Source organism: Falco cherrug, chromosome 8 (assembly GCF_023634085.1).
Source record: "Falco cherrug isolate bFalChe1 chromosome 8, bFalChe1.pri, whole genome shotgun sequence".
NCBI classification, from domain to species: Eukaryota; Metazoa; Chordata; class Aves; order Falconiformes; family Falconidae; genus Falco; species Falco cherrug.
The window spans coordinates 8587257-8600320 of record NC_073704.1 but is presented as its reverse complement, the minus strand read 5'-3'; the positions used below and the strand labels follow the sequence as shown (position 1 = coordinate 8600320).

At 43.4% G+C, this 13064-nt stretch overlaps 1 protein-coding gene across 22 annotated transcripts in view; it reads left to right on the top strand.

The window, feature by feature from the left end:
- Positions 1-13064, top strand: part of COL6A3 (collagen type VI alpha 3 chain) — a 63763-nt gene that overhangs the window by 11260 nt on the left and 39439 nt on the right. For 10 of the 22 annotated variants that reach the window (XM_055717985.1, XM_055717984.1, XM_055717983.1 and 7 more), the window contains 3 exons: positions 3172-3774; positions 8182-8784; positions 11635-12234. In XM_055717985.1, coding sequence (XP_055573960.1) covers positions 3172-3774; positions 8182-8784; positions 11635-12234 — 1806 coding nt within the window. The remainder of the gene's footprint in view (positions 1-3171; positions 3775-8181; positions 8785-11634; positions 12235-13064) is intronic. The other 12 variants (XM_055717989.1, XM_055717986.1, XM_055717993.1 and 9 more) reach the window with 3 other exon arrangements.

Sequence of the window (13064 nt, the reverse complement as noted above, 5' to 3'; positions counted from 1 at the left end):
GGCTTCAAATGGATCTGTGCTGACCACAAGCCGGGGGCCCAATTTGCCTGAAAAAAATAAAATATCTTCCTCCATCCCTTCTCTGTTTATGAAATTCCAGTGTGGAAAGGGCCTTCTGAGCAACTTTGTTGTGTTTCAAAACAGAAGTCCCAGAGATCAAACCTTTCTTTTTATTCCTGAGACTCCATCTGAAGGTCAATAGCTTGTGGGGTGATGTAAGGCAACGGCAGTGTGATGAGGCAGTGTAACATTAATCCCCCTGTGTTGTCTTGCCTGATTAACCCTCACGCCAGCCCCACTGGGTGCTCTCCATCACTGCATGACACCGAGCAACACCAAAACGCCGTGCTCACTTGTGTTTTTATTGTGCAAAGTGCTTGACAGGGCAAATATCCAGATCATGTGAAAGCCACAGGGGAAGAAAAGCAGCTGCCCCAGAAAGATGACATAAGGTTTGCCAATTCTAAGAAAATCATGTCAATATGTGAGGAAAATGAATGTTGTACCGAGCCTGCTGACAGCACTGCAGCGTCATAAAGGACCCCAGTGCTTCACTATTGGAATCCATAGGGAAACTGGCCTTTGTCAGCTGGCTGGACTCCTCTGGGGCACGCCAGCAGGTAACCTCATAGTACACAAATATCTGGAGTCACAGACGTTTCTTTAAAAGCTTTAAAGGTAAATTCCTACTTCATGTATATAATGCATCTCCAAGTTAATTTCTGCTCAAAGATGTTCTTTGCAAACATTTCCTTCCCCCCCCCATAACACAAATATAAGCTAATGCTACTATTGTAGTTTTGTCCCTGTGTGACTTGCATGGGCAATCTACGGAGTATCATTAAACATGGGAAAAGATGTTACAGGTCCTAAATGTTGGATGACAATAGTGTACAAAGCCTGGTACAAATAACTGTTTGCACAGGAGTTTAAGTCGTCATTTATTCAGCTGATAACTCCACGTAGCATTGAAATGTATAAAAATGCCATGGATGTTATCCTAGAAATGAGCCCTAATATGAGAGAGAAATGTAAAAAAAACCCCAAACCAACAACCCAGTCCCACAGTATAGAGTATATAGTGTGTATATATACTGCAGTGTAGAGTACCAAAGCTGCTGGTCTGTGGCAGTCCCCAGAGCTGACTAGTGTAAGTATGAAAGTCAGCCCCAAGTTTGCCCTGATGTATTCATTAAACCTTAGCTGTCTGTCTCATCTGACCGGCCTTGCTTAGTTGTGTAACAAGCATGCTTTTATTTGTTCTTCAGCACCGGCTTGTTCCATAAATGTGCACTGAAGTACAAGGGTTTTTTTTTTGCAGTGATGACAAATTATCCAACGCATCTGTTTCATATCTATTTTCTCTCCTGAGGGAGTGACCTGTGCTGCCGTGATAACACCAATTGGTGTCTGAAATATTGTTCCTCAAAAAGATGTCCAGGGTTTCTAAAGCAGCGCTGGGTACAACCACTTTGAGATTTCCCTTTCATTTATATGATGAAGTAGAACATGTATATCTCAAGTGAAAATGGCGCAGTAAAGACAACCCTAAGGACCCCTAAATTTCAACTCAATGATGGAAAAATAAATCCTGGAGCCTTTTGCAATTCTGAACCATGCTGATGTTCTCCAAGCCAACACTGGCAATTGAGTTGGCCCAGGGAAGCGATGATGCCCTGGAGGCCTTCTCCTTTGTCATTGGAATTGCGGTGCTATTTGACTCTCTTGGTGGCATCGCGATGTATGAAAACGTCTACTAGAAGAACAACTAAATAGGCAGGGGGAAAAAGAAGTGACCCTGCTGGTTAATAGCAAAAGCCTCAGGTTCATTCCTGCCCTTCCTAAACTGCATGCCAGTTTTGCTACTGGTTTCACCTTCGGCTTTCAAAAGTTGAGAGCTGGGTGGGATTTCCAAATGTTGCTTGTCATCCATAGTCTGAAATTTGATTCGTTAACAAGATTGGGGAGTAATAGCTTGGAAACATCTGAGCATGTTTTGAGGTCTTCTTACCCCCACCCTCCTTTTGCATGCATACAGCTCTTGGTGACATTGATGGTAAAATTAGTTGAGCAAAAGGAGTAAGAGCAGACACCAGGGCATTTTGGGTCTGCTTTGGTAAGTCTCACAGCAAAAATGCTTCCCCCTCAACAACCATGTTCATGCCAGATAAAAGTTTTGTTGGATGTGTGCATATTCTCAGCAGATGCTTGGGACCATCTGGGTATGGTCACAACAAATAGAGTTGGATAATTGTGTCATGACTGATTTCATCGCCCTGTTTTAACCTGATTCTGCATTCCTTGATTGAATATTCAGAGTCCGTATGAAAAATTCAGACCAGACCCGTTTATTGATAATCAATGCATCTTTGTGCAAAATAACTAAAGCAAGACAATTTTTTGTACGGCACGGGTTGACAGTTGTGAGGGTCAGCTTGCTGGACAAATACCATTGTGTGTATGCTGGCAGCTGGTAAAAGCGTTACAGTGCAAAAATAATAACCAAAGCCTTTTCAATTGTTTCTAACAAATGCATTTCAATTAATAATCCTTCATGGTGGGAGAAGCCGATATGTTCAGCCACTGTTTTTAAGCAGAAAAAAAAAAAAAGCAGAATTGCAACAGAGAGGCTGAAACTTTCCATGCATCCAGTAAACAGTGGCTTTTTTCTTCAGGGGGGAAAAAAAAAACCAACCCAAGAGAGTCTGCAATGGGGAAAACCTCCTACGAACGTTACCATCCTCACCTGCTACCTTCAGGGTGAATTACCATCAAAATCCACCTTTTTCTTTTGGCTCTCTCTAAATATTTGGACAGTACTGACCACTGATGGAATGGATATAGATATTTCCAAAAATCATATTTTGCCACGTTTTCTCCTCACATGCCAATAATGCCGACCCCCGTGTAACTGCAGCTATCGGTTCAGGCTGTGTCTGCCCGAGCATCTCTTGATGGGTAGCGGATGCTGCTGGGCTGGGGCTGGGCGCTGGTATTCAATCAGAATGCAGAACTAAGAGGCAAACATCACCACCTCAGTGAACATGTGTTTTGTTTCTCATTTTCGTGTTTCTTACTGGTTTTCCAAGAAACATGTCAGAACACTGTACAACCAACCGCATGTAATCACTCATTTTAATGCTTTCACCTTTTGCATTTCTTTTTTTAAAGCTCAAGAGTCTGCTGACCTTATTTTCCTTATTGACGGATCAAACAACATCGGAAGTGTCAATTTTCCAGCCATACGTGATTTCCTTGTAAATTTGATTGAAAGCCTCAGAGTTGGAGCTCAGCAAATACACATTGGGGTGGTGCAGTATAGTGATGAACCCAGAACCGAGTTCGCTTTGAACAGCTACTCCACAAAAGCGGATGTTCTGGATGCCGTGAAGGCACTTAGCTTCCGTGGGGGCGAGGAAGCGAACACCGGTGCAGCACTGGAGTTTGTGGTGGAGAACCTCTTCACCCAGGCGGGAGGCAGCAGGATAGAGGAAGCGGTGCCTCAGATTTTAGTGCTGATAAGTGGTGGAGAGTCTAGTGATGATATCCGAGAGGGCTTGTTAGCGGTGAAGCAAGCTAGTATATTTTCATTTAGCATTGGGGTCCAGAATGCTGACAGTGCAGAGCTGCAGCAGATTGCTACTGATGGAAGCTTCGCATTTACTGCCCTGGATATCCGTAACCTCGATGCTCTTCGAGAATTAATACTGCCCAACATTGTTGGAGTGGCCCAAAGACTCATTTTGTTAGAGGCCCCAACCATTGTGACTGAAGGTATGTATGCCTTTCTAGACTGTTGCATTTCAATGAATCAATGAATGAATGAGCTTTTGCACGCTTTAAAAACGTATTTATTTTTTTTAATTTAATTTTTATAATATTTTTTCAATGCATCTCTCTGGGCTACTTATGGAGAAACAATGGGAAAGACAAATAGTCCTGCAGCTAATGTGCAGAAACTCATTTGCCCAGTGGGTTATCTTCTGGAAACCATGAGGTTTTGTGTCAATAACTGGCGTGGCATGGGGATTTAAAGGCCACAAGCAGACTATAAAAAAAGTTTATATAATCCTTACTGGTGTATCTAAGCCCCCTGGGAGTAAATACTGCAGCATTGTCAGTTCTGAAAACATCTGTGTCATGTAATCTTCAATTGTATGCCAGTTGGAAGCGTCATGAGAAAGCAATGTGACTGGGGAAGCTAACAGGGATGTTACAGGGATCCCTGTTTCACAGAGTTGAAGCTGTCATCTTGCTAGAACTGTAACATTCCATACCTCATTGAAACTGTGCACTATCCTTGAGAAAAGGGTGACTTAAACTTAACTTAAAAGCAAAACAACTTAGTTCCCTAAAATTAAATCCCTACGTTGCTAACATATATTTCCCTTCAATTCGTAAGCTGAGAAAGTTAACAGCTTTCCATGAGGCCATGGGAACTGAAAATGTGTCAATATCCCACTTAGGTCACTTTCTTACTCTTAAGTCTCCATTGACAGTATTTCTGGACTAGCGTTAGCTTGGGTGCAGTAGAATAATGAACATCTGGATTTATGGAGCAAGTAGATGATTAAGAATTTCTCACCCTATGGTTTTATGACTAAATTTACTGATAGAGAGGCTTTGTGAAAGACACAACATGTTGCATTTCAGAGGCCCCTGGAAAGGGCCAGCCTGGAGTTGCTGCACTGGATTACCAGCACACTTAATGCAAACAACACTTCTGAGATCCAAGTGCCAATCTGGAGTTCTGTATGCACTGTTCAACTCATGATGTATGTTGACATATAAAACTGCATTCCAGATGTCTTCGCTGATCTATGTCTAAACATGGTTGCTATCCTGTGGATAGCAAATCAAAGGGAGGAATTCGCCTAAAAGATCATTTTATGATTATTCCAGGAAAGAACATAAAGAACTTTTGCTTGTAGCACCCCATGAGAACCATATTTAGCTAAATAAGTTGAAGTCTGCATGTCTAGCTAAAATGTGCATGCCAGGACCCATGCAAGCCAATGGAAAACCTCTCTTCCTGCCCCTCTGATTTTTAACAGTTTGAATGGCAAGGTTTAAAATATTGGTACATTTGGTTTCATCTGCACTTGCATATTTTTCACTTAAAATGCCAGCTCATTTGTAGAAGGTACTACAGTAGCATCAGCCTATGTAATTGCATGTAGATGGATATGCTAAGTGGAGAAGCGGGTGTTTTCGAAGGAACTTTAGGGAATTTCCTTTCCCCAGCATCCATGGAAATTAATTTTGACTGGTCTGCTTGATTCATATCAGTTCCTTGGAAGTCTGCAGCATAAAGCACTGGTTCGGGAGACACGCTGCAGCCCGAAAGGGATGCCAAGCCCAGGGAGGTGCCAAGCATTCCTGCAAAATACTGAAGTCACCTTGCTTCACTTTAGCTCGCTGCCTGTATGCTGGCACTCCTGGGACGAATGGATGTCTCAAAGTGCCTTTCTGCCTTTCTTTTCCCCTCTGCTTTAGCTACTGGGAGAGCCTGAATGATTGAGTTAGATGAGGTTCTTCACCAAAGACAGCTGAGATGGCAATGAGGAGGGAACTATGCAAGGCTGGGTTCAGCGTTGACACCCTCCAACATTCCCAATTTTTAGAGTTGAAGATATAATGCTTTGATCCCAAATCATTTGAAATACCTGGAGGCTTGCCACCAGCTTTTATTTGGCTCTGAATGAGACCCTATGAGATACGTATGGCCTTGCTTAAATGTTTTTGGTTTAATTGTGTCCGTTGAATTTAGCACTTTGAGTTGTTTCTTCTCGTGGTTTTTTTTTTTGGTTCTTGCATTCCTCTTCTCTAAGGAAACACACTGCAGGATCTGAGAGCTGCAAGAGGAATGAGTTGTGGAGGGAGCTCTTCCTTTCCAGCCTCCCTCATTTTTGCAAAGCCCCTTTGATGTTTCCCTCAAACTTCTATATAAAGTCATATAAGTTTCCAGGATCTCCATTTTTGGGTATCTAGCTGCTGACAAGCTAAGGAAGCACTTAAGACATCTCTCCTGGGTGATACAAAGCAGAGATTTTGCCCTTGTTATCCATTTGGAAAGTTTCCTGTTTTCAGCCCTCTCCTCCTTGGAGCAACTGATGGGAAAAAAAACCTGTCTGGGGGGGGATGAATGCTGGAAATCATGGCTCTGGGAAAGGGATCATTTAAACAAATCCTTGTTGCTTTGTGAGGCTCTGTTCTGACAGCCTGGGCAATCAACTGCAAGCTACTGGCAGCTCATGGAATCATGCAATGGTTTGGGCTGGAAGGGACCTTAAAGATCACCTAGTTCCTATTGCCCTGTCATGGATGGCACCTTCCACCGGACCAGGTTTCTCAAAGCCCCATCCCAACTGGCCTTGAACACTTCCAGGGATGGGACATTCACAGCTTCTCTGGGCAACATGCTCCAGTGTCTTGGCACCCTCACAGCAAAGAAATTCTTCCTAATATCTAATCTAGATCTACCCTCTTGGCTTAAAACTGTTCCACTTTGTCCTGTCACTACACATCCTTGCAAAAAGTGTGAGGCTGTGGCTCAGGTAGGGTACAGGGTACCACCACATTTACTTTATGGAGGTTCTCAACATTTTGTGTGACAGCACCATGGTGGGCTATTTTAAGCTTCAGATTTGACAGTCCTCAAGCAATTTCCAGCAAGACTCTGCAAGATGCTTTTGCAAAGGCTTGCACTTGCTGGCAGAGGCAGGTCTCTCAGGGTCTGAGGGCAGGGAGAACAGCTGAGTCGTGGATGTCACCTCCAGCTCTAAATCACTCCTTGGGTAGCCCGGTCTCATGGCACCCACCCATACTGAGGAGCCTGACGGAGCCCAGCCTTTGGGAGCACTGTTTTCCATGGCCAGCTGCTGTCCAGCCAAGGAGGACTGTAGCCAAAGCTTTGTTCTTTGTTCAGATCCAAAGTAAATAGCCTCCATGCAGAGGAGCCTTGATGGGCCGAGGGGCTGCCCTTTTCCATCCAGGCAGGACAGGAGATTCTTTGCTACCACTTGCCCTGAGGGGTGTGGGATCCCAGCGATTCTGGATCTCCTCTTCCCCCAGGCTGTGTTCTGGGCATAGCAGCGAGCTAGGGAGGTGATGGACCTGCCATCTCGAGTATGAACCCCATGTCAGGAGCTCCTTGATGGGTAGGTGATTTAAAGACACCCCAAGTCCAACATAATGCAGTGATGCATAATGCTCCAGCATAACTTGGCAGCAACACAAGGTTTCCTTTTTCACTTCAGTGACATGAAATCAGGGAGGTGGGAGTGGGAGTGGGGTGGTCTCAAAGGTGGCATTAGAATTATCTTCCATGATGATCATGTGTAATGCTTTTATCATAATGGTATTGGTCTTGTTAATAGTTACTGTTTTATTCACATACATTTGCTGTATGAAATGTGATGGTGCTTTGGTTCCAATGCTGCACAACCATTTTTTCCCCTCCCTAACTATCTTCCTTCAAACTTAGCCAGGGAACTGGAAAGCTCACTGTGCTCCTTCTGTGCCCTATGCCATCATCAATAATAAAGTTTCAGAGATGACAACCTAGGGGGGCCATTTGTTAAAGACATGACAACTGGAATATAATTAAGCTCTTCCATGGTTGGTCTAGCTGTGCCACAAAAATGGTAACTTATTTTTGTTAATAAGGAATAAGTTGTAGGATGGGAAGACCAAGAGTCCAGGTATGTCGAGTAAGTGGAGAACCGTCCTTTTACTTGTGTCATTGCTCTTGGGAACCTAATCCTTCTGAGACCAAGCCATGCTCTGGCATGATTCAGATGGCTCCGCTGCAGACAGAGGGAGCATCACCTGCTTGTTTTATCTCATGTGCCGGCTGAGTGCCAAGATTTCTCCTGACTGTTTGCCTTTCTTGTTTTGATATGTTTATGCATTTTAATATTAAGTTTTATAAAAAATGCAATTCTTGGAACTCTTCAACTCTTCTGTGTTTTAGAAAGGGGGAACATTCAACCAGATATCTTATTATCCCCCTGCTAAAAAATAATTCTGTTTTGAAAGTGAGACCCTTTAAAGCTGTTGAGAGTAACAGCACTTCAAGCAAATAAGAAGTCCTGAACATTGCTGAACTGTTGATGTAGAATTGACAGGCAGAGTGTGATGAAGGTTTCTGCTAACATTATGTTCATGTGTTACTTGCAGTTATTGAAGTGAACAAGAAGGATATAGTCTTCCTGATAGATGGCTCAACTGCTTTGGGGACTGGCCCCTTTAACTCGATTCGTGATTTTGTTGCCAAAATTGTCCAAAGGCTGGAGGTTGGACCTGACCTGATTCAAGTGGCGGTGGCACAGTACGCAGACACTGTGAAGCCAGAGTTTTATTTTAACACCCACCAGAGCAGAAGGGATGTGATGGCTAACGTGAAGAGAATGAAGCTCATGGGTGGTACGGCGCTCAACACTGGCTCGGCACTGGACTTTGTGAGGAGCAACTTCTTCACCAGCGCTGCTGGGTGCAGGATGGAGGAAGGGGTGCTCCCCATGCTGGTGCTCATCACTGGTGGTAAGTCCAGGGATGCCGTTGACCAAGCTGCGGCAGAGATGAAAAGGAACCGGATAGTGATCCTTGCCATTGGGTCGAGAAATGCCGACCTGGCAGAACTTCAAGAAATAGCCCATGAGAGAGATTTTGTGTTCAACCCAAATGACTTCCGTGTCCAGTTCATGCAAGCCATTCTTCCTGAAGTGCTGTCACCTATCCGGACACTCTCTGGAGGACTGATTGTCCAAGAACCACCATCAGGTAATTAATTACCTTTTTCTAGTTAAGGACATGTGGTTTATATATTTGTTAACTCTTATTCTACGACATGTAGAGATAAGGGGGCAAAAAGGCATCAAGCACCTGTTTCAGCATAGCTAAATGTTGTCTCAAGGATTTGCAAAACGTGCATGAACAGATCGGTGAATCTGGTAGCATGGTGGTTGTTACAGCTTTGCCATTCCTTCCTGGAGATTTTTGTCCCATTCCATATTTGTCACCAACACTTAAAGGCCTGGATGTGGAAGATGTGCTTTACTAGTAGGTACTGAAATCATTCAGTGGAGGCTTTTTCGCTCCCTTAGGGTTTGTGTAACCTATGAACAGGGCACACTGTGAGCGTTACAATCTCTTTCCCAGTTTGAAAATTATCTGTAGTGGATATTTGCTCAAGAAAGCTTAGAAGTTTCTTCTGAGTGTGAAGAAAATAAGCAAGTTTGTTCACGGAGACATTCAGAGAAAGCTAGCCTGACACTGTTGGACTGAAACTCACCCTTTAAGAACATATTTACAGTTTTAATATCATTTACTCAGCTCAAGCCCTAAGAGGCGTACAAGACTATTGCAAATTGTTGATTTTAATTTAATCTTTTTAGGAGATGATCCAAAGCCCCATGAAGCCAGTAGATTCTTTTTATTTGGTCTTGCCATTGACATCAGTAGACTTTGGAAGTAATCCAGCTGCTAGAGTCATGTCTTTTGAGGCAGTTTCCCCTGCATTTCAAGAGGTGTTCTAGCTGCACAGAGAGTTTATACCAGATTTCTCAGGATTTCTTCCCAATAGAGATGCTTGAGGTTGAATTAATGGTGCACTAGACTGTATTTGAACCTTGCATTTCTGTCTCATGGCATATAAACATTAGAAAAACAGGACTTGTTCCAGCTCCCAGTAAGGCCAGTAGTGAGGTTCCCATTGGCTTAAGTGGGTGTCCAACCATGTCCGTATTTTTTCTTGTTCCTTTTAGTAATTTGAAATTATAAATCACAGTGCAAAAGAAACTGAGATTTTGGAAAGGGTCCTTAAAGAATTAAAGCCGATAGCTGATTTACATGAAGAGCAGACATTTTGAAATCAGTTTGCCAATACTTGTCCTTAATTAAGATGAATATCACGGGGCTTATCATTTAAAAAGCTTTTTTTCATAATGTGTTTCTTGCTAATACAGTTTTGCATGGCTATACACCAAAACTTGACATTTTTATTTTTCAATGTAAATTAAAAATGTTCTTATACTTCCATGTTCTTTAAAGCTCATTCATGCAGCTTCTATTTTCTTCCAGTCCTTTTGCTTTACTGTACTCACAGCTATTGACATAGGCAAGAATCAAATAATCATATCCTACTCTGTAAAATAAGTATTAGTAGTAATATAACTGATTTTGACACTGAGCAGTCTGTTATATTTCAGCTAGGTATTGTCTCACCCTGGGCCTTGAATGGCACTTCTCTGGGAAAAATTAAAAATGCAGAAAGCCAAGACAATCTGTAAAATCTGAGAGCAATGCCTGTACTCCAAAGAGCCCTTTTCTCCCTTTTGCTTTTGATATCTCAGTATTTATGTATTTCATATATTGGACAGCAAGCTTACAGGGACAAGGCAAGCTAGACAGATGGATGAATATAGCCATATACCCATAGGTAAATGCTTCAGACAGAAAGATAATGAACAGAATTAGCAATGGGCATAAATATATTCTCGAATAACTTATTTGGAAGAAGGCGTCCAGGTGGGATGCATTAGATGAACCCACTCATCAGTTCTCTGAGATCTTATTTAAAGTTTTGGCATTTTTGTCTGCCATCTGGACATGACACAGCTAGAGAAAAAAGCACAGGGGGGATGCTTCTGTGGTGTCTTTGGAGTGACATTGCAGCTCTGTGCCTTGGGGCTCAAATGCTGGGAGACCGCCCACGAAGGATTTATCCTTATAAAAGGAGCTGAGAACTGCCTGGTTACTGCCAGAAGTGGGAAATTTCCCTCCCTTCAAAAGCCCACAAAACTGATGTCTACAACTGCAGATATCAAAATGCAGTTTTCTGAATCAAATGCAGGTGCCAAAAAGGCAGGTGTCGTAGGCAGCCGTTGCAGCCTCGTCTGGACCAGCTTTTCGAAGCCTATTAGTAAAAGTTGTTTCCAATACCCACAGAAAATACCGACCAAATTGGTTACTTGGCAGAAGTGTTTTCCCGTGCAAGTGGAGCCGAAGTCTGCACCGTGGGCAGAGCTGCAGCTGGCGGCACAGCGTGAGCGTGGAAGTCACTGCAGGGCAGGATGTGGTTCTCTGCATCTAGGGATGCATGGGAGCAGCCCCATGGAATAGGGGACTGCTTAATAAGGGGCTGATCGTGCTGGGTGTCAAAGCACACTTTAGATGCCAGAAAGCAGAAACGTTCCCTATTGCTTTGATGGAAAGTCCCAAGTAAATGTGTGGTGACTTGCAGATAAGCCAGGTGGCTGTAGGCGTAATTGTGTTGCTCCACCAGAATCAATGAAGCCGCCTTTTTCTGGCTAAGGATCCGGCCCAGAGCATGCAACTCTATTTGGCAGCCATTGAAAACATCTGCCATGGCAGAGGCTGAGCCCCATTGGTAAACCTGACTTCTTTTAAAAGACTTTTCAGTGCAAGTCAGAAACCTCCCCTGCCAAATTTAGTAATTTCCAGCAAGGTCCTTGTTACTTCTGTGCTGATCACACTCTGTCTCTTTTTCTCCCTTCTTCCTTCTAACAAGGTTTACATGCGTGTACAGCGTATGCTGTATGCACACATGAAAAAAATTTTCCATTTTTGTTTTCTGTGATGTCTCATGTTATTTTCTGTGCTCTACTGCAGTTCAAGTAACCAAAAGGGATATCATCTTTCTTTTGGATGGATCACTCAACGTCGGAAATGCCAACTTCCCCTTTGTCCGTGACTTTGTTGCCACCCTAGTTAACTACCTTGATGTCGGCAGTGACAAAATCCGAGTTGGCTTAGTGCAATTTAGTGACACTCCTAAAACAGAGTTCTATCTGTACTCGTACCAAACCAAATCAGACATAATTCAACGTTTGGGGCAGCTGAGGCCCAAGGGGGGGTCAGTGCTGAACACTGGCTCTGCACTGAACTTTGTGCTTTCAAATCACTTCACGGAAGCTGGTGGGAGCAGAATAAATGAACAAGTGCCGCAGGTCCTAGTCCTGGTGACGGCAGGGAGGTCTGCCGATCCCTTCTTGCAAGTTTCCAATGAATTAGCTCGGGCTGGAGTGCTGACTTTTGCTGTTGGAGTTAGGAGTGCGGATAAGGCAGAACTTGAACAGATTGCCTTTAATCCAAGAATGGTATATTTTATGGATGATTTCAGTGCTCTGACAGCTTTACCCCAGGAGTTAAATAAGCCTATAACCACATATGTTAGTGGAGGTGTGGAAGAGGTTCCACTCGCCCCAACAGGTAATATATACTTCCTTCATGTTGACTGCATTAAGTTAATCTTGTTTCTTTTGACTGTTTGTTCCAAATGTATACCTTCACATCTGCCTATGGCCCCAAGTCATCAAAACAGTTAGGGCTATGCTTAACCATCAACACGTGGCTTGACACTGGCAGCTCTGAATTTCAAGTCATTGCTAGCACACGTCAAAGACAGCCCCATTTGAAGTCTTTTGGCAGGTCAGGACCAAAGGAGGCTCCCAGTGAGTCTGTGCCCACCAGTCACTTACTCAGGTGTTCCCTTTCTGTTGCTCTAATAATGTCGCAACCTGCAAATGCATTGTCTGCGCTAGCTCAGGCAATGGTAGCGTGCACCTTTGACCACAAGGAATGGTGTGGAAAGGTTAAAGTCATGCCCAAGAGCACAGAGGAGCAGAGATCTAGGCAAGTACAGGTGGCTGGATCCTTCCTCCGAGCCACTTTGTTGAAGTGCTGTTACCAGGCTGTCACAGGTGCTGAGTTTGACTCCAGATATTCAAAGTTATCTACCAACATTAAACCCAAAAGCCGTTGGCACGGTTAACCCCTTTTAAACAGGTATTTGCTCACTAATTTCCTTATTGTGGCTATGTGCATATGAAGACGTAAGAATAACCAGGATTGCTTAGTGTGGAAAGGAGACCGTTAAGATTAATGTGAAAGGTGTTAAGACACACAGATATGAGATGCTTGGTTTTGCCTTGGATATTCAATGAGATTGAAAGGGCATCAAATGGAAACAGGTAAAAGGCTTTTTCTCCTCCCAAAGTCGTAACTTGCCTATGGATTTAAATGTTCCTTGTGATGCAGCT